The 20527-nt window shown below is 42.7% G+C and overlaps 2 protein-coding genes across 8 annotated transcripts in view; both read left to right on the top strand.

The window, feature by feature from the left end:
• The first annotated feature begins 336 nt into the window (after positions 1-336).
• apol1 (apolipoprotein L, 1) lies at positions 337-17796 on the top strand. Of its 5 annotated transcripts, none has more exons than XM_063218509.1 (35): positions 337-551; positions 704-760; positions 955-1026; positions 1370-1429; positions 1508-1558; positions 2577-2639; positions 2731-2793; positions 2977-3045; positions 3201-3266; positions 3372-3440; positions 3555-3617; positions 4049-4117; positions 4237-4284; positions 4395-4424; positions 4538-4594; positions 4687-4740; positions 4983-5060; positions 5267-5335; positions 5491-5628; positions 6535-6588; positions 7939-7989; positions 8309-8380; positions 8691-8750; positions 8968-9045; positions 10084-10164; positions 10931-10987; positions 11097-11156; positions 11553-11636; positions 11820-11885; positions 12476-12544; positions 13860-13931; positions 14586-14625; positions 15097-15148; positions 15275-15593; positions 16014-17796. In XM_063218509.1, the coding sequence occupies exons 1-35, from the start codon at positions 549-551 to the stop codon at positions 16755-16757; spliced, it is 3138 nt and encodes a 1045-aa protein (XP_063074579.1). In that variant the 5' UTR covers positions 337-548; the 3' UTR covers positions 16758-17796. The 5 variants fall into 5 exon arrangements, with proteins under 5 accessions (XP_063074579.1, XP_063074580.1, XP_063074582.1 ...); XM_063218510.1 differs by having other exon boundaries at positions 10931-10975; XM_063218512.1 differs by lacking the exon at positions 11097-11156.
• Positions 17797-18106: 310 nt separating this feature from the next.
• Positions 18107-20527, top strand: part of apold1a (apolipoprotein L domain containing 1a) — a 30486-nt gene continuing 28065 nt past the window's right edge. For 2 of the 3 annotated variants that reach the window (XM_063218488.1, XM_063218486.1), the window contains exons 1-2: positions 18779-18866; positions 19540-19597. In XM_063218488.1, the coding sequence (XP_063074558.1) occupies positions 19547-19597 (51 nt within the window). In that variant the 5' untranslated portion in view covers positions 18779-18866; positions 19540-19546. Of the gene's footprint in view, positions 18261-18778; positions 18867-19539; positions 19598-20527 lie in introns of those variants that run through there. The other variant, XM_063218487.1, reaches the window with a different exon arrangement.

The raw sequence follows: 20527 nt of genomic DNA on the forward strand, positions 1-20527 counted from the left end.
CTTCACATTAAAATACATAAAATTACCGTTTTCATGCCTATTTCAGATTCTGAACATGTCCAAATTCACAGGTAGCCTTCTTCTCATAGTTAGTTTCTCAAAAAGTCGAGATAGTATATAGGCCTATGGTTTTAAAAATCGCAGCCAATTTTAGGTGGTGCAAACTGGCTACTAACTGCATGTTCGTTAAGACACTTGTTGCGCAGTGCGCACGTTTGCGCCAAACAGACCCTGGGTAGCCTTCGACCACCGATTGAACACCCACCGTTCTCCCTTTCTTGACCTTCGCCTGCTACTACCGGTAGACTACTGGAGTCTCCCAGTTGGGAGGAGCCGTATGGAGCAGTCGTAAAAGGTAGAAGGCGGGGTGTAGAAGAAAAAATTGTCAACAGGCGACCGAAACGCCAGGAATAAGGAACTGCTCTTACCGACGGTCACGCTTTAAGTGACTTTTCCCCATACGGTACTTTTAAGCAGCGTTGGTGGAGTTTCTGATAGCTGGGAAGCTGTTGTAAACTCATAGCTAATACCAACCACTAACAGCTGCAATGGTAAGTCAACCAGCAGTTCTGTGCGATACTAACAAGTCTTCGTGATACCTGCGTCTCCACAGTTGTCCTTATTGATACCGCAGCTGTTCGCGTTTATGTCTTGTGCATAACTGAGCTACTCTGTTTAGACTGAATATGATTTCTTACAACAGGAATGGGGTAGTCGCTATGAGACGCTGGACTTGGACTGTGACGAAGGAACGAAGATGGTGAGAAAACTTTTGAGGCTGGCTGACAGAATCAATCTTGAGTGTAGAACCTGAGAACATGAGGAGAGGTTCCAGTGTTTTGGGTTGACCCAAATATCCTTTGGCAAAGGTGTGTCATAGAGGTGTGTGCTTGGAGAGCAAGCAAATAAGAGCAAGTAAAAGAACTCGATATGTTTTGTTTGTTCTTGTGTCAGGAGAAACCTGGTGTTTTCACTGGAATGTTCAAAAGATCCTCCAAAATCTCTGAGAGTCCAGGGCTTGTACAGGTGGGTGAACCATTCTCTTCGTTATAAAGTGGCGGTGCTCAGGAAATAACACTTAATAATGGGCATAGAGCAGTGTTTCCCAACCTTTTTTGTCTTGCGTACCCCCTAAGCATCTTAGTTGTGCCATGAGTACCCCCTAATCGATTTTCTATATCATTTTCTCAGTCCTGATGTGGCTGCTCCATACATTTTTTATAATAATAACACTTTTCCAAGTACCCCCTGCAATGTGCTCGCGTACCCCTAGTGGTACACGTGCCCCTGGTTGGGAAACACTGGCATAGAGGGTGGCAATAGCTATAGAGCATGGGTTTACACATTCCCTTTTGAACATTTATTACAGGAACAAAATGGAAATCTCTCCAAAAGCAGTGATGAAATCTCTGAAACTAGCAGCATAAAGGTAATTCAAAGTGTTTTTAACTAGCTTTTGATCTGGTTAAAAATGGCGTTGTAAGTTTTTTTGTTTTTCTTTTGACAGGAGAAGGCAGGGGTGTTTGGAATGTTTAAGAAAAGCTCAAAATCTTCACAGGTGAGTGTGCATGTTGTCTTAAGCGTTACAGTAGACCTATGTGATTAGGTTAGGCCGCAACATGTCTGTTGGCAAGGTTGGCAGTGTGGGTTTTATGCCTTGATTTGAGAGCCTTTTTCTTTTTACTCAATCAAACTCATTTTCAGTTTGGAGGTTTACAGATTAGGCGTGAGGAAACACCACAAAACGAGTGAAGTGAAATCTCAACTGGGAAACTCCAACTCCCATTGTCATTGTGACACAGCACTCCACATCACACAAGTGTTCACTGCACACTGCACACAACGGAATTGCATTTATGCCTCACCCGTGCAAGGGGGCAGCCCCCAATGGCACCCGAAAGGAGGCAGTGCGGCGGGACGGTACCATGCTCAGGGTACCTCAGTCATGGAGGAGGATGGGGGAGAGCACTGGTTAATTACTAACCCCACCAAACTGGCGGGATGGGAGTAGAACCGGCAACCTTTGGGCTACAAGTCTGATGCCCTAACCGCTTACTGACTTACTGACTGACTTACTCGCTGCCCTAAAATGCTGGTCAAGTGACCAGTATGGCAAGATTCTAAAGTCTGTTGAAATGGCCATATACTGGTCTGCCTTGGCTGGCAATTAATTACTCACCATGGCAACAATGTGGTTGTTTACCAGTTAACACACCAAGATGACAGTATGCCACTATATCTGCTGTTGAGGTTACAGTAGAGGTGCCTCACATTACCCCTGTAGGGTTACACATTATGTGTCATATGGCAGCTTGTGTGCATGTCCAAGTCAAAAGGTAGAGAACGTCAATCTGCAATAAGATACACTATGTTAACATGATATCAGTGGGAGGGATTGAAAATTACACCTTGTGCCCCCACTGAATAGACATTACAAATCATTGCCACAGTATGACAATGTTTGCTGCATCATAACAAACTGCTTATCAGGTTAAGCTTGTTTGTGATTTGTTTTGTACATCCTTATTTCTTGGGTTTTCCTGTCTCTCATTGATTCATGGTTTTTTTTATTCCAGGATAATTTGTCAGACAAGCTCTCAGATAGCAGTGACAGTCTGAATGACAATAACAACACCAAGGTAAGCTGGTGCCTTAGGTTCAACTGCCCAGTGTAATTCACCTGAGTGTGCTCTTTTGGAAACATTGCAGTGCATTTTTGTGTTTTAATAGGAGAAAGGTGGTGTGTTCAGTGGTATTCTAAAGAAGACATCAAAACCAGCTGACGAGGCCCAAGTAAGTCTGCAGAGGGTAAAGAGCTCTGTTGGTGTGCGTTTGTATTAGTGTGCGTGAGTGCGTGCGTGCATGCGTGTGTGCATGCGTGCGCATGTGCATGTCAAGGTGAATATTGTCCACTGTACTCTACGGTGAAATGAAAGGTATTTGTGTCTCAATGTGTACCTTGATGTGAAACAACAGATGAGTTTTGGAGACAACCGCGAGAAGTCTGCAAGTCATGACAGTCTGTCAGAAAAGACCAGCTCTAAGGTCAGTCCCCCTTTTGTCTGTTGACTTAATACAGATAAATCAAAATATTGTAAGTGGGGTCCTTTCATATAGGCTGGGGAATGCAAGGCACGTTCAGTTGGAGACCATAATTGTGATATGCCATGGTAGTGACCACATGTGGTTTTTGTTTTCAGGAGAAAGGAGGCGTGTTCAGTGGAATGTTCCGAAAGACTGCAAAGCCTCCTGGAGGTTCCGACCAGGTTTGCGTTGTTCGGTTCTTGTCATAGGTCCATATCTGGTTTTCCCTTGTCTCAGACATTAGTTTTATTTAACCAGTATCGCTAACATTGCTCTGTTTCTGACAGTCTACCCTGGTGGCTGACGAAGACATGCCTGCCAGCAATGACGGTCTCTCAGAGGGTAGCACAAACAAAGTGAGTGTGCATGTTTGCTAGGGACTCATGAGGATAACCTTTGTCTCGCCTCTGATTCTCCCTCTGCATGACCTTGTGATTGACCAAGTGATTGTAAAATCTTCTGTCCTTAAGGAGAAATCTGGCCTCTTGAGCGGGATGTTCAAAAAAACAAGTTATAAACGCGCAGCATCTCAGGTGAGCCAACTGGGGCTGCATTGATTGAAGCCTGAGTGATTTTGCTGTTTGTTTGTAAACAATGATTATCAATGGCTTGTAATTGATGTGACTTCAATTAAGTATTGTTGTTGTTGGTGTTGCATGAATGATCTGATATGGTTGTATACACACTTAGTCGATTTCTGCCAAGGGAGATTTTTGTTAAAATGGGCTATTTATTGTTACAAGTGTTTTAATCATGGCACTGACTACAGTTAATATTATTATTTTACATTCTAACCATTTCATTATAATAATATAAATGTATGGTTATTTAATTCACATTTGAATACATGTGATTTAATTTAGCCATACCTTTAATGGGGTCAGGAGGTCCCTGTGTGTTGTGTGTAGCATGGTTGAACTGATTGCAAATTTGATGAGATTTCTTTTTTTGAAATCTCTGATAGGAAAATCTCTGTGACCAAAGCAGCATGTCTGGTAGTAAGGACAGTCTCTCGGAAAACAGCCACTCTAAGGTATTGTGAGCAAATCAAAAACCTCAACATGCTTAAAAATGTGCTGTCTGTAGTTTGCAGTTATGAGATGATGCACAGTTTCCATTCTTTGTTTTCTCTCTGTTTCCAACACACAAAAGGGGGCGATGGGAAAGATTTTGCGGAATCCATTTTCCTCCACAGCTCAGGTAACTCGACATAAGCAGGCCAGCACACACTGACCCTACTCTCAGAAGAGCATGTCTGTGTTATCTCTAGTCTTCCTCACTTGAATATGCTTCTTGTTTGGGTTTGACAGGACAAGGATAAAGAGAAGAAGGAGAAACAAGTAATTAAATCGTTTATTTTCTATATTGCTATCCTGTCTTGATATTTAAAAAAAATAATCTGGTTGTCGCCAAAATAGTTTCTAATTGACTCTGTTTTTGCCGTTATCATAAGGAAAACGCATCAGATTCAGATGCAGAGGAGACGTCACAACATGGCAAGCACAAACAGGTGTGTGAATTTGAATGGCGATTGAATTCATAGTTACTGTTAGGGGTTATTGTTATGATAGTAATTACTTTTTTCTGTGTCTGTCTATTAAGAATGCATTTGCAGGAGCCATGTCTAAGCTGAATCCATTTCGGCCTGCTTCCAAAGTAGGTTTTAATCACTCTCACTTGCAATAATGATATGCTCATAATAAAATGGTATATTACCTTATAATGTTAATATCCATATATGGATTTATAATGTGTATTGTTACTTTTCAAATAACATTCAGCTGTTGGTTTTTATTAATTATTGGGTTAATGTAGGCCTTTTGGGTTAATGTAGGCCCTTTTCATAAAATTGCTGAAACAGTGTCTGTCTTCACTGTATATTGGTAACTGTTGCATAGGGTGAAAAAGAGTCTGAAAAGGATGATGAGAAGGATGACCCGTCTTCTGATGGGGAAAACCACTCCCATCGCAAACAGGTAAGAGAGAGGCGAGCTTAGAAATGGAGTACCAGTGGAGATATTGGGCACAATCGTGATAAAGCAGTGCTGCTTTTGTTAGGCAGTGGGCATGCATGCGTGTGTGCGTGCGTGCGTGAGTGCGTCATGGTGAATATGTCCACTGTACTCTACAGTGAAATGAAAGGTATTTGTGTCTCAATGTGTACCTTGATGTGAAACAACAGATGAGTTTTGGAGACAACCGCGAGAAGTCTGCAAGTCATGACAGTCTGTCAGAAAAGACCAGCTCTAAGGTCAGTCCCCCTTTTGTTTATTGACTTAATACAGATAAATCAAAATATTGTAAGTGGGGTCCTTTCATATAGGCTGGGGAATGCAAGGCACGTTCAGTTGCAGACCATAATTGTGATATGCCATGGTAGTGACCACATGTGGTTTTTGTTTTCAGGAGAAAGGAGGCGTGTTCAGTGGAATGTTCCGAAAGACTGCAAAGCCTCCTGGGGATTCCGACCAGTCTACCCTGGTTGCTGACGAAGACATGCCTGCCAGCAATGATGGTCTCTCAGACCACTCCCATCGCAAACAGGTAAGTGAGAGGCGCGTTTAGAAATGGAGTACCAGTGGAGATATTGGGCACGATCATTGCACGATCAGTGCTACTTTTGCTAGGCAGTGGGCATGCACACTTTACCAGTTTGATGCATTGTGGTTAGAAACTGTCACACATTTATGATGTAACGGTCAGTGACTGTTGCTCGAGTATATTGATACAATACCTGTTGGATTTGTGGCTTTTCTACCCCAAACTTCAAACAAAAAACACTATTAAACTTTTTTGAGTTCCAAATGTATCCACACCCTGTGATGTTATTTCCCATCCTTCCTGTGATCTCTCAGTTAATACCATAAATAGTTGGTAATAGTTTGGCTGATCACACACAGAATTAGGTGGTTATGTTTCGAAGAATAGAAAAAAGATACCTTTACATTTACAACAGCTACAGACACACTCATACTGTAGCAAACTGGGGGAATTGGCAAATGGACTCACACTCAGGATTAAACGCAGATCATCCAATCCATCGACCTATTGTTTTTCAGACACATTCATACCCACACAAATAGGCATACATCTCCCAGCTATAGATTCAATCAGTGTAGCAAGTGATCCAATCAACATGACCTTTACTTTGGACTTCGGTAAATATACACCCGCACTTAATGGGTGACATAAGTAATATTCTTAATTTCTCACCTTGTTTATAACTGCTCATCTTCATCTATACTTTCCTGTGCCAAAACCACTTGTTATACTTTTTTTTAACTTCTTCCTTATGTGTACACAATCTATAAAATGGTGTTAAACCTTCTCCAAAAATATAATTGTTTATTATTAAACATTACATTGATCCTAATGCCAATTGATGACTCAATAATCCCATCATTATTGAGACTCTAATAATCCCATAATGGCTTTGTTTTTGCAAATCAGAATGTTGTGGTCGGAGCCCTAACGAAATTGAACCCATTTCGTTCTGCTGGCAAAGTAATTGGCTCTATTAATTGTCATGTGGTGATGGGGTGGTGATGGTGTCTACAGTATAGTGATGGTGGGGGTAGGTTGCGTTAATGGTGAAGGGTGTGTGTGCTTATGGCTCATTCTTTTGAAACTCTGTAGTCTGTAAACTGGAGTTAGTTCTCCCGACATCTGTTGTAAATGCGACCCGAAACCTGAACTGCTCCAAATTTGTGTTTCGGAACGACGATTTTATTACCCGTTCTTTCCTGAGGAGGAGGTTGGCATTTTGTAGAGTCCCCAGAACAAAAGAACGAGCCATTTAGGCAGACCTGGTGAAGAGTGGTTAATGAGCTTTCTGGTGTGGTCATGTGTGTCAGCCTTTTTGTGTTAAGGGTTGGAATCAGTGTAATATTGTGATCTTTTAACACACTCGATGCTGTCAACATGCTAGTAGTCATGAAGTGACAGTGAAGGTCCACCTGGGAAACTCCAACTCCCATTGTCATTGTGACACAGCATTCCACAGCACACAAGTGCACATTGCACACAACAAAATTGCTTTTTTGCCTCACCCGTGCAAGGGGATAGCCCCCAATGGCAGGGCGGTACAATGCTCAGGGTACCTCAGTTATGGAGGAGGATGGAGGAGAGCACTGGTGCTACAAGTTTGATGCCCTAACCGCTTACCCATGACTGCCCATGGTGAAGTAGCCTGAATATCATTGACTTTCCAATCTCTTTGAGACTTGGTCTGACCTAGAGCATTGCAATTAAAATTTCTCAAAAGACATGGTTAACACACCTTTGGTTTGCTACTGGTCGAGGCCAGAAAAGGCTGTGCCGAAGTTTAAAGCAAATGTTTTCTGAGTCCCAATAGAATGTCTCTGCTTAAACCACATCACAGCTTTGAACATGCCTCTACCCAGGGCTGTTGGAGCTGCTCAAAGCTGATTGCTTCCTGACAAAGTGGGTGGAGTTCCCGAGTCCTCCGGAGCTAAGAAACTACTTGCATTGTTCTTGACCTGACTAGTAGCAGCGACGAAGGTGTTGTGTGACTAGGAGGGTGCAGCCTGGCTAATAGTGATGGGGACTTGGTGTTGTTCATGTACTGTAGGGAGGTGGTGGGGGTAGGAGGTGTTAAAGATGAAGGGGTATCTGGGCTGTTGAATAGTGATGAATTGGTTGATAACTTCTGGTGTGTTCATGTCAGTCTGAAAAGTCTACATTTCCAAGTCATTATGAATATTTAGAAATTGATGGTGGTGGTAAATATTCATGAAAAAACACAAGATTTGGGAATGTGCAACATAAACTCTGGAAATAAACTTCTAAAACAATATGACATGCTCTATCTTAAACACACTCTGTTGTCTGTAGAAACACTCTGGCATGGATTCTGAAGATGAGCTTGAACAGGACATCAAGGAGGTGAGGTTTGGTTCGTCTTCTACTAGAATCTCTCTCTCTCTCTCTCTCTCTCTCTCTCTCTCTCTCTCTCTCTCTCTCTCTCTCTCTCTCTCTCTCTCTCTCTCTCTCTCTCTCTCTCTCTCTCTCTCTCTCTCTCTCTCTCTCGTTCTTTCTCTATGTACATGAAAAATTGATTGAGTGAGAGGATATGGAATGAAATGAAATGAGCAATAGTAAGAGAGATGTGTGCATACTGTATGTTGGTACAAGCTGGTTAACCCAAGTCACTGTGCTTTGCTTTGCTGTGCGTGTAATAATGATGATGTGTCCCTGTTCTCAGACTGATGCCAGCTCAGAGGGGAAAGATAAAGCTGCCCGCACGCCGTTAGTTCCTCCCCGCCCCACTGAGAAGGTACCGCTCTCTCGTCACTCCACTACACTCACCTTCACTTCCTGTGAGGGTGACCGAACAGGCTTCCCCTCACACAGCCCCATCAGCAGCATATGGGTGGGAGTATGGGATTGTTGGGGTGTGGGTAGGGGGTATATTTTGAGGGTGACCAACAGCTGTCCAGAATGCTACTGCACATCGGCTATCACAAGGATACACTACTAGTGTCGATGTAAATCTGGTAATCCACCTTGACCCACCTTGCTGATGTCCTGTGTCCTGTCCTGATTTTGTTTGACTGTACTCCTGCTGTTGCTGTTCTTCTGGCCAGGAGCTGAGCAAGACGACCACGTACAACCAGCTGCGGAGATCCGCCACAGAGGACAGTGAGGTAGCTACTAGCTATGGTTATGGTCAACATTGTACCAACCTCTTCATGTGCTGTATTTGCAACAGTTTCTATGCATGCATGAGAATTTACTTTTCTCTTTGCTTTGTCTCCCATGCTGTCTGTCTGTCTGTCTTTCTGTCTGCCTTTCTAAATACATTTGCTGAGGACAATGGTGAATAATATGTACACGTAACTATGGTGTTGTGGTTTGTCCTAGGCTAATGGTAATATGACTCAGAGAGAGAACAAGAGCTTGGCTAAACCTCCCCCGGTTCCACCCAAACCTAAGGAGAGGGTGAGTTGAAAACCTGCGCTCAGGAGCATGTGGGACACTTTTTTTTTTTAAAGACCCTTTTCCCCTTTTGTATATTGTGTGATGTCCTTGATGTGGTCTTGCTTCATTCACTCGGGGGGGAGTTGATGAAAGTAGAGAATGAGCCAGAAGTCAAGGGCACAAAGGACTGAAGTAGCAGGCAGAGCACACACAAACAGGCATAACGGGGTTATGTGAAACCAAAGATGTGGAGCAAGACAAAGCTATTGAGCCATCTGCCTCAACAAAAGAGTTGGGTGTTGAAAATAAGATCAACAAAAAATATTGATTTTTAGAAAAGTAACTTTAGACCTCCTAATAGTTTAGTCAGAAGAACAGTTTGTTACATTTAAACTGTTTGCCTTACCAAGGAGTGATGATCACATACAAATATACTGTATCCTCCTTGAGTCCTCTGTTCATTGTGCTTGACCACTGCACCCTAAGGGTTTAAAACTGGAGAACGCACTGTACTGTTCGATTTCCATGAGATTTCCATATGGTGAAGGGGTCGGCATATCTTGATCTTCCTGCTTTGACCTGGAGGAGAATCTCGTTTGACATTGAGAAATTTCACACATTTTATACAAGCATTTATGTTTTCAAGCATCTACCTTTTTTTTAAAAAAAGTTAATATTTTGTCTCATTGTTTCTCACATGATCAATTACACAAACCTAACTCAACTCAATTGGGAATAACAAGTTTCCTAAAACAATGTACCAGTATGACTTGGTCCATTGATACCCAGGGATTCTATGCAATGTGCATTTGAAATACAAAACGGGGAAAAAGCCTTCAACACTATCATAGTACCAAACTAGCTAAATACTGTATATTTCTTATAGCATTGGGTCATAGTGGGGATGCTTTTACATACTTTATTAATAAGAGTAAGGAAGCTGCATAGTTATAAATGTGTTACAATTTCTAGTCTTAACTCAGGATTTGAACAAACATGTAGCTATGGCTATGGGGCTTTTATAGGGCAGTAGAACTGATCTGATTGCTCTCCTGCCAGATTGGTGTTGCTGACCGCGATGAGTCAGCCCGACGCGGCTCAAAGGAGGAAGAGAAAGGCGTGGAGGAAACGAGCGTTCAGGTAAGGTGTCTTTTGTATTGCTGGTCACACTGCCCTCACTTTGTGTTTTGTGTTGAGGGGGAGGCTGGTGCCCAGCAAGTACCAATCGGGCATGCCAAGAAGATGGTAACCTACAGGAAGTATTAAACCCTCTAATAGGTAGCCTGCCAGCGACATTAAGTTGAGAAAATTAGGACTCTAGGCTCTTCTATTAGATGATTTACCACCTTAACGATGACTTGTCCTGGTTTACAATTGAACGAGCTTTGTAATATTACCCCTCAAGTGAGCTTTGCCTTTAGTTAGCCTACAGGTAAAAACAGACTGGAGAAAGTGCCTTTCTCCATGTGGCTTTTTCATAAATTTGTTATTTCTTGGTAAGAAAAACACACTTTGTGTTGTTTTGAGTTCCCGTGGACATAGTAGGTGTGTCTGTTGGGTGCAGTAGCCTTGTTTTGCCTGGATTTTGGCTGGGAGCCCATTTTAGATGTGCGGTAGGCTCTGAAAAAGGACTTGTATGTAGGACTCCATGTAGTGCTTGTGGCAGCAACCCAGGCTTGGTCAAGACATTTCCTCCCTTACTGTGAACCTTCTTGTGTCAGTTAATTTGGGAATTGGATGTTGCAAAATAAAGGCATGGATTTAAAGTTGTTTCATTTCTCCTCAATTTCTCAACAATTACTGTGTTGAAGAACTTTCAAGACTTTTAACATCAACTGCCCTAGTCTTTCCATTGAACTTATTGGACCCATTGCACATCGCAACATTTTCCTTTCTTGCTTTTCAGTCTGCCACACAGAAGGCAAAAAAGCCCAATCCATTCACAGCACAGGTGGGAGACAAGGTAATAGTCTTCTGTATGGTCATTCAAACTTTTACATCAGTGTTTTAACATCATTAACAGTGTTTTAACATCATTAACATCATTTTAACATGCTTTCATTGCTTGTTAGCCAAAACCCCTAGCACAGAAGAATGAGCAGGAGGAAGTGTCTGGTGATGATTACCTAGAGGTAATGTACATAAATGACCTTTGAAAACTGAAAATAAAGTCAGCAATACGATGAAGGGCATGCTGCCCGAAATGACATTACATTAAAATAAGAGAAACAGGAGCCTGGTGTCGTGGACTTTATTTTCAGTTTTCATGTGGCTGGTCCTGCACCCAATCCTTTTGAGACAGATGTGCATGTTTTTTCTTTGTTAAACATAAACTACCTTTGCCCAATAACGTTTTGTGTTGATGCATCAAGGTACAAGTGTGTGGTGGGTGTGTGTGCACTAATGAGAGCATTGACTTTCATTCAGCTGTGGCAATGTCATAAAATGGCACTATTTACCTTTGTTTGTCTAGCTACATATTTAGAATCTCAAAATATGACCGCTGTCCACTCTCAACATTTCTACAGGGAGAAAGTGACGATGGCCTGGAGGATAGGAAGGAGGTCACGACAGACGATAAGAACCCAGACCAAGAAGCACCAGCCACAAAAGTACAAGATACTTCCAAGCTACTCTCAAACTCAAATCCTTGTTTAGAAATCTCTTATTTACTTATTACATTAATGCATTTCCTTCTTTACTGGCATATTGGACTGGTTCATTGATGGTGACATGCATATTCCCAAGAATACGCTTTGATTTTTATTAATGTATTGATATTATGACATCCTCAGCCAAAGAAGAAGAAGAAGGGCAAGAAGAAGGCCAAAAACCCATTCCTGGCTCATGTTGCTACAAAGGTATAATCATATGCCTTATTCCTCTTCATTAAGTACAACTTTTATCAAGATCTTTGTTTACCAGTAGTAGCCTGCTAGTAAGTAAGTATGTAAGTAAGTTTATTTGTTACAGTGCTTTTCACAGACAAGACAGCCACAACGTGCTTAACAATTTGCTTAGGCTATAGGGTGATTATGAGGAGAGAAAAATTGTGGTAAATAAAATATAATAGTTGTATATTATAGTATTAGTGTGTATATACAATACAAGTAGCCCATTAGCACTACTACTAATAGGTCCTATTGGTGTTTGTTAGTCAAGCTAACTGGATTTGGAACAGATTGATTTGTATGTTTTGTTGTAATGTTTTCAGACATACATTTTCATGAAAAAGAAGACAGTGGCTTAAAGAGATTTGTATGTACAAGGAGTGACAATCTTGCTTCTCTGACCTCATCATTTGAGCACCTCCTATGAACATACAGTACATATGTATTCCCCAGTCAATTTAAGAAAAAAACCCTCAACCCTCTAGAAACCTTTGTGGCCTATCAATGCTTCACATGTGACTTGTGTTGTGAGACTGTGATTTGCTGTTGCTATCCACCAGGGTAAAACGCTACAAAAGAAGACAGCAGAGGAGGAGGAGGATGGAGGCCCTGGGGGCGGCTTAGCTGAGGTATGCTAATTGGAGCCGCCATTCCTTCCGCATTACCTTTACTCCACACCGGCTCGCAATACAACCACCACAGGCCCTGTGGACCTCGCCCCTGTGGCTCTCTGTACAGTCTTCCCCGTTAACTTTCCCACCTCACAGGCTCACAACCAGGGCTCTAAATTAACACCTGCCAACACCAGCCAACTGTCCAAATGCTGGTAAAGATTCAGTTTGGCTGGTAGAAAATGAGTTATTAGCTAGCCACTTGACCTATAGTGAGTGATGTTTGACTAGTAAGATTTAACATCCATTAGCCAAATTGGTTAGTTATGATTTTTTAACAACTGCTCACAACATACTAGTAACATACTAGTACTAGTAACCTTGTATGTAAATACATTTCACTCCTTTCTGCTGTTTGTGGCCACGTCAGTGTCAGATAAAAGCAAACCTGAATGATGAGTTATCAGTGGTGAGCAGACTGACCAACTAACTTTTTTTGTAGATCTTTTTCACCCATAGTTGTGGTACTTTTCCTTCTGCTCAGGTGATAACATTTGATAGGGCACAGGGTTTTTTCTCTCCTCCATCTCTTCTGGGTGAGCGCATTCAACAGTGGCCCTAGTTATCTGATTGACTGTGATGTGCCCAAACTTGTTTGGCTACTTCCTCCTGTGACTTCCACAAACATCACACATGGCCCGGGTGTTGCATGACTGTTACATTCTCGAATAACCACCCACTGCTATGCATGTGACCAGACAACCTCACTTCCACAGTGAAAACCTGTCCTCGTTGTATTTGTTTATAGGCCCTACTATATAATGCAAATAGTTGATTTTGCTAGTGAATTGCATATAGGCATGTATTGCTAGTCCCACAAGGGCTGTAATGATATTGTATCGAATCGAGAAATCGTGATACACAGAGTCACGATACTGTATCATGATGCAAGAAGACATTATGGTGATACGCCCATTCTAAGTTCTGTCCAGAAAACAACCACATGATATGATATAATGGTGCTTCCAAGCTTCAAATCAATACCATTTATTTTGTTTCACATTAGTAACCTCTTGTAATTTATTTTACCTATAAACGATGATGGTGTATCGAACCGCAGGGCAAAAATCGTAATACAAACTGAATCATGAGTTGAGTGTATCGTTACAGCCCTAAGGTCCACACTGTCTCTCTTCTCCTGTAAGCTACATGTAGAGGTGTTTACACTTGTAGATGCACAGACTTTTTCCTATAGTTTATTTTCCTTGTGTCTAAACTGTAACTAACTTACCCTAATTAATTATGAATGTGTCCTTTCTGTTACGGCCAAAAGAAGTCCCTGTTTGAGCAGCTGGATGAGCTTCGCGTTGATAAACCGGAGACTGAGGAGCAGAATGAGGACAAGGTTGGCCATGACACACTTATTGCTATAGAGAATTACAATCCTATTGAAGAATGTAACGTACAGTATTTCATCATTTCCTTTCATTTGGGATCTCTTATGATCTATGTACGGTATCTAAGTATTTATATTTAAGTATCTCTAAGTATTAAGTATTTAATGGCCCATTCCAGTCCCAATCCAAACTAGTAGGAGACTGCACTTATCCTACCTGGATATTTCAGCTGCCGTTTCGGACAGTTGAAAGTGGAAGTTCTACAACCATGGCAACCACCGCGGTTCAACTGACTTTAGCGAGGTGTTTTGATGCGAGCCAAAAGAGCCATAATAGTAATTACTCTGTCATTTGTTACATTTATGTTGACAGAATATCATGTAATAACACGAAGATTATGTTGAGTAAAAATGACTGTGTTTGTCAGCTGTACAAAAGAGAAATGGAGTTTCACTATTTATTGACATTTTAAATAACGGCTCCACGGGGGCCGCCATTATCATCCGACTTCGATTTGTTGAGGTGGGAGTAGTGCGAGTCAACCCGACTTTGCTAGTTGGAGCTCCCACTTCGACTGTCGTTCCAGAGCATGCACCATAAGTACTGTATCTCTATTCTATCTTCATCACCATTTAATATTTCAAAATGAAATGTTTCTGTAGGATCTGGACTGCTTGATTGAGTGGTGGAACAACGTGGAACGTGAGTTGGACCAAAGAGTACTCCCATTCGCACACCGAGCTTGTTTCTGAAAGCTATAATATAATATAATATAATATAATATTATATAATATAATATAATATAACACAGGGCTATTCAATTAGAATTTCATCTGGGCCACATTTCGAAACCAAGAACTGCAGTCGGGCCGCACATTTTCAGACCTCACGACCACTGAAATGACACTTAAAATCAGTAGTCCACAAACAAATTTTAAACATGTTAATCTAACCTAAAACTTAACCACATTGAATGTGAATGTATAAGACAAGCAGAAGATTCACAAGCAAATAATGTGTTGTACTGCAGCAACAAAACTGAAATGTATACTGCTTCAGTTGGGGCCATGTCTGGGCCGCATGTGGACTGCATCTGGGCCGCATGTGGCCCTCGGGCCTCCAATTGAATAGCCCTGATATAACATAACATAATTTTTGTTTTGTTTTATTCAGAATGGGAAGATGCACCCGAGATTGAAGACATGACGGAGAAGGAAGAGGCCAAGTAAGTAAACAATCATGAAGGACATTGACTCACTGTATCTCCTTTGTGAACCCTGACTCATCAAATCCTCTTTGCCGTAGTAAAGTTAGTTGACTGATTACTATTCATTTTGTCTTTTTTTCACAGAGCCTTTGCCGTCACTGCGGAGAAAGTGCAGAAGGGCATCCGTGTATTCAACAAGCTGTTCACAGAGCGTGCCGAAGGCCTGTGGCAGCACGTCATTGATCTGAACGGCATTGCTGATGGCCTGGACAAGTTCAACAAGAGGACCAAAATCGCCCAGATCACCGGGGGCTCAACCAGTGCTATCGGGGGCGTTGCCACCATCGCCGGGTTGGCCCTGGCGCCCGTCACCATGGGAACATCTCTCATCGTGACTGCAGTGGGCCTGGGCGTCGCCACGGCGGGCGGTCTCACCTCAGCCTCGGCCGGCATCTCCAACCAGGTCAGTTTCCAGTGCCAACTTCACACAGGTTTTCCTTAAAATACTTAAAGGGCATTTTGCCTTTATTTGGATAGGACAGTATGAAAGATGACAGCCAAGTAGTGGGTGAGAGAGACGGGGAAAGATCGGGAAATTACCTCAGGTTGGACTCAAACCCAGGTCACCAACATTATGGTATAGTTAAGGCAGCCTCTTTGGCAACAAACACCTACCACCTTTACTATATATCCTTTAGATGTTCCTTAACTAAACATTGTAAACTCTTTATTACTGGAAGTTTTTACAACACATTTCATACAAAATTGCACAACATGGCCTTTCCAATCACGACTGTCTGTCACATGTCTCTGATACTGGCTAACCCTCCTTCAGCCATTAAAACTTGACTAATGCATGTTTTTTTGTGGGCAAATGCTGCAGGTGAACAACTCGCTGGACCGCAAGAAGGTGGAGCGCATTGTGGAGGACTACAAGGAGAAAATGGGCGACCTGAACAAGTGCATGAAGTTCATCAAGCAGGGCATCGAGCACCTGCGCAAGTTCGACCTGATGAAGATGAAGGACCAGCAGTCCTACAACCAGGAGTTCCCCACGCTGTCCAGCTCCTTCTTTGAGGACGGCGCCATGGTGGGCAAGGCCCTCCTCATCAACGCCAATGAGATCATGCGCGTGGTCCAGATCGCCAACGTGGCCGGACGCGCCGTGCAGATCGCCAGCATGGCCACGGGCATCCTGACGGGCCTCTTCGTGGGCATGGACATCTACTTTGTGGCCAAGGACTCCAAGGAGCTGAAGAAGGGCGCCAAGTCCGAGTTCGCCGGCAAGATCCGGGAGATTGCGGAGCAGCTGCACGGCGGGCTGGTGGAGCTCAACACCATCCGGGAGGAGCTGCAGGCTGCAACGGGTGGCGGGGGAGGCGGCGGGACGGAGGCCGGCAGCAGGGTGCCAGAGACCATCGAGGAAGAGGAGGTGGACGAGATCGAGGAGATCAAGCGCAAGATCAAGAGTGTCCCTCTCGAGAGGAGGGAGGAGTACGATGACATTGACGAAATCAAGCGCAAGCTGAAGGGCAAATCTGCACAGCCACCAAAAGGTGGTGGTGGTGGTGATGGCGGTGACGATGGTGATGACATTGATAAAATCAAGGCCAAGAACAAGCACTGAGCCTCATACACCTCAGTCCACATAAGAAAAGACTACTGAACATTGCCATTACTAATACACTGCCTCGAACTGTGCAAAACATGCTACAGGCCAAACCACTCTGCCACTGATGATATCTCTTAGGCCAAACCACTGTCCCACTGACTCCTTCTGTAGCCTCCTTATTTCCTGGGTTGTTGACCATGCTATTTATTTGCCTCTCGCTGCGTTAGTCAGCAACTGTGTGCCTCACCCTCTAAGCCCCTTTTCCTGTTCTACCACTTTGCTTCTTTGTGTAACTTAAGACTCTCTTACTCGCAGACCTGCAACGACTACATGTACAAACGCTCTCTTTACCTCTCCTCGTAGGAAGAATTATGCACTTTGATTGGTACTAACTTGGCCACAATAAGCTAGCTGGTATTAAGGGAGTATACATTTGCTGTGTTTCTCCTGTATCCAAAAGATCTGGAAGAAGAGAGTATATGCACATAAACACATGTAAAATGTGGCCAAAAGGGTTTAAATACTTTCTAGTGGTGATGTAGCCAAATTATGTTACTTTATAGTGTCTGTAAGACATGTTTTTATAGTTGTCACATTTTATAGTTGTTTCTTTGTCATAAGATAACCAAACGACTGTACTGTTGTTGGCAGAGGATATTCAGGGATGAAAGTTTTCAGCCATGCTTTAATTGCAGAAGGTGTTTTAGGTGTCTATTTTAGCTGTAGATTTTATACTGTACATTTTCACCACTACCTCTGCTTTCATTTTAGAAGAGCTGCTTTCATTTTATTCAGTGTTGAATAACATAAGTGGCTTCTGTTACGATTTTACTAAGCCTCTGTTGTAGGCATTGCAAGGTCTCTGACCTTGCTTTTTAGATCATTAGAATTAACAAATTAACTTGGTTTCTTTGAAAATAATGTTTTAGCCAATCTTATGGGGGTTTGTATTGTTTTGGAACTCTTAATGTTCCTGTAACATTGTTTTTATTTAAGCATATGTGGATTTTTTTTAATTCTCAATATTAAATTAAAATAAAAGAATATATAATCACTCAGTTGTCTGCCTGTTGTACATTTGTCCTAAAGAAGACTATGATGCTTGCATATATGTAGGCTACTTTAAGCCCCTGTGGATAAAGTTTTTCTTGAATAAAATGAAATGATGGCGCTTTACAACCAGAAACAACAAGGCACCACATCATCTCTAATGAATATTTTCAGGCTGCTATGTCACCCTCCTGCTGTTTCGCATGGTTCGTCATCATGTAGCCTACAGTATTTGGGTTTCAAGGGAGGGACGCAGTGATGCGATGATTCAAAAGCCATGTTTCGCTGGCCCCACAGGTAGCTACGCCCTTGTCCCAGGTGAGTAAACGAAGGTGCGATGGGCGGAGTGATGGTTGGTGGAGGGGTGTAATTTGGTGGGGTTTCTCCATCATCTTAAAGCAACAACAGAATCTGTGCGCAAAGGTAACCTGCCTCCGGTTTTAGGCTACACTGCGGGAAGCCTGTCGGGTGAGTCATAGCTCATATAACCTTCCTAATCGAAATATGTAGAGCTAGGAAGACGTCAAGACTAGGGTACCTAGGTACGCCCCTCCTTCTTGGCTGAGTTTTGAATTAGATTGTGAATTGAGTACAGACAAAGAGGCTTGAGACAAGAGGGCTTACTCACGTCATAACAGCGTAGTAGGAAATGATGGCGAGGGGAGTACGGAAATGTTATTCACTGTGGAACAGATCATAGGACAGCGTGAATGTCTGTCAGCTGTCCTTAATTACCCCCAGCAATTACTGCTGACCAACAGCTGCCGTTACTTGGCCACAAATTATCCATCATGGTGTCGCCCCCACTGACCATGTGCAAGGGAGTACGAAAATGGCATCCATCGCACCCACTGACCAATGACCATGCGCAAGGGAGTTAATTTTCCATCCACTCGTGTCCTCAGGCAACGCCCCCGTACTACACCGAGGCCAATGCATTCCCCGCCAAGAGATTGTTCTTTCTCTTGAGTTTCTTTGGTACAGATGTGATGGGCTGGCGGGCGTGGCTATAGTTTTAGGAGTAGACTACTCCAAGTCCTTCTATTTTCAAGAATGATTGAGCAGGTCTTTGAGGTAGGATACTTGATATATTTTCTTAATTTTGTATGTCAATATGCATTAATGTGATTATTGAACCGTTTGATATGGTAGCCTACATTTGTCTGCTGACACATGCGATTTTCTGCGACTGGTTCGTGAAGCGCTCCGCTGTTGTTAAGAGCGGATAACACCACCAGCTGTAGCCTAGGATGCATTTGTGCGCGAATCCCGGAAAAGTTGTTCAAGGTTTTTTCGTATGATTTGGGTTGACTGTTGTTTTCTCATCTGTGTCATAATTCTAATATCCAGCACTGAATAAACATAACCGAAACAAGAGAAGAAAGCACATGGAAATGTTTTTTTTTCTCACTTCCCCTCACTGTTTCCCAATGGATTCGTGATTCAAGAAAATCTGGCCGTCGATGACAGTTGCACACAAGCATAGGGCAATGTGATAATTTACCCTCATACCCTCATAGCAAGTTCAGAACTAGACCCCATCTTACTGTTTGTTCCATTAAAGTAGCACAGTCTATTTAGGCTATCTGCGCTTCATATGAAACTAACTTTTAAGCGGTGGTGCTGCGGTATCACATTTCATAACTTCTACTTGCGGAGTGAGAGATCACGTGATTTTCATGTCTTTTTGTTTGAGCTGCAGCCGGGCTGGCAGTCATGCTGAGGCTTGTTGCGTTGTGTGTTTCAGACTTAAGATGGAGCAGTGTATGGCGAGACCAGAAGTCAAAAAGAAAAAACCAGCACAGGTAAATTGTTTGATTGTGCCCTTCCACTGGAAGCATATTGATAAGACGCATGAGGTCAGGTCACACACACCTTTGTGTGCATACGAGTTTTGCCACCGCTCAGTTAATAGTGGCAAGCTGTTGGCACTTGGTCAATACTTATTCCAGTGGACACTTATCCAATATATTTGCTCAAGTAATCTTTCACCACTTTAACAAAACAGAGTGGTGTTCTTGTGTGTTCAATCATTGTGGTGAAGCAGGCGTCTTGGTCTGCTTCCACACTCTTGTGGTGACAGTAGCAGTGTACTTGGGTGGTGTGATGATGGCACTTGTTAAGTGGAGGAGACACGCTCACACCATCGCCAAATGATTAATACATTAACTGGGTTCTGAATCCCACTTAAAACATAGATGAGTGAATAAACAAATAAAAATCTGAAGAATGCCGTCCTTCATTCACTCGTGTTGATGGCACTGCCAGGGTCTCTCATCATGTTGGCCATTTGGCTTTAGAGAATGTCAACATGTTTTACAGTCCTTTAATTTGGTGATATGCAGTGCCACAGAATCCAGCCTAGCACGAGTGACATGACATTACAGCAACTGTCATATTATTCATATTTAATCAGTATTTCATAATTATAGATAACTTCATCCAAAGTGACTTAGGCCTACAAAGCAGCCTTGACCTACTGGTTAAGGCTATATGGGCTTTAGATAAGAGGGTTGCCGGTTTGAATCCTACCCCTTACCTCTCCCTGCACCTCTGTCCACGGCTGAAGTGCCCCTGAGCAAGGCACCTAACCCCACATTGCTCCATGGAATGTAACCATGACCCTGTAAATAACTAAGCCACTTTGGATAAAAGCATCAGCTAAGTGTAATGTAATGTAATGTAATACAAAGAGGACATGCATAGCTCCATACACAAAGTGCACTGGAATACAG

The sequence above is a fragment of the Engraulis encrasicolus genome, chromosome 16, assembly GCF_034702125.1.
Source record: "Engraulis encrasicolus isolate BLACKSEA-1 chromosome 16, IST_EnEncr_1.0, whole genome shotgun sequence".
Classification (NCBI taxonomy): Eukaryota; Metazoa; Chordata; class Actinopteri; order Clupeiformes; family Engraulidae; genus Engraulis; species Engraulis encrasicolus.

Bases quoted from the DNA above. Each gene is read 5' to 3' on its own strand.
- apol1 (XM_063218509.1), top strand. The intron at 2,640-2,730 runs GTAAGCTGGTGC...GTGTTTTAATAG, and splicing joins ATGACAATAACAACACCAAG to GAGAAAGGTGGTGTGTTCAG. The intron at 9,046-10,083 runs GTGAGTTGAAAA...CTCTCCTGCCAG, and splicing joins CACCCAAACCTAAGGAGAGG to ATTGGTGTTGCTGACCGCGA.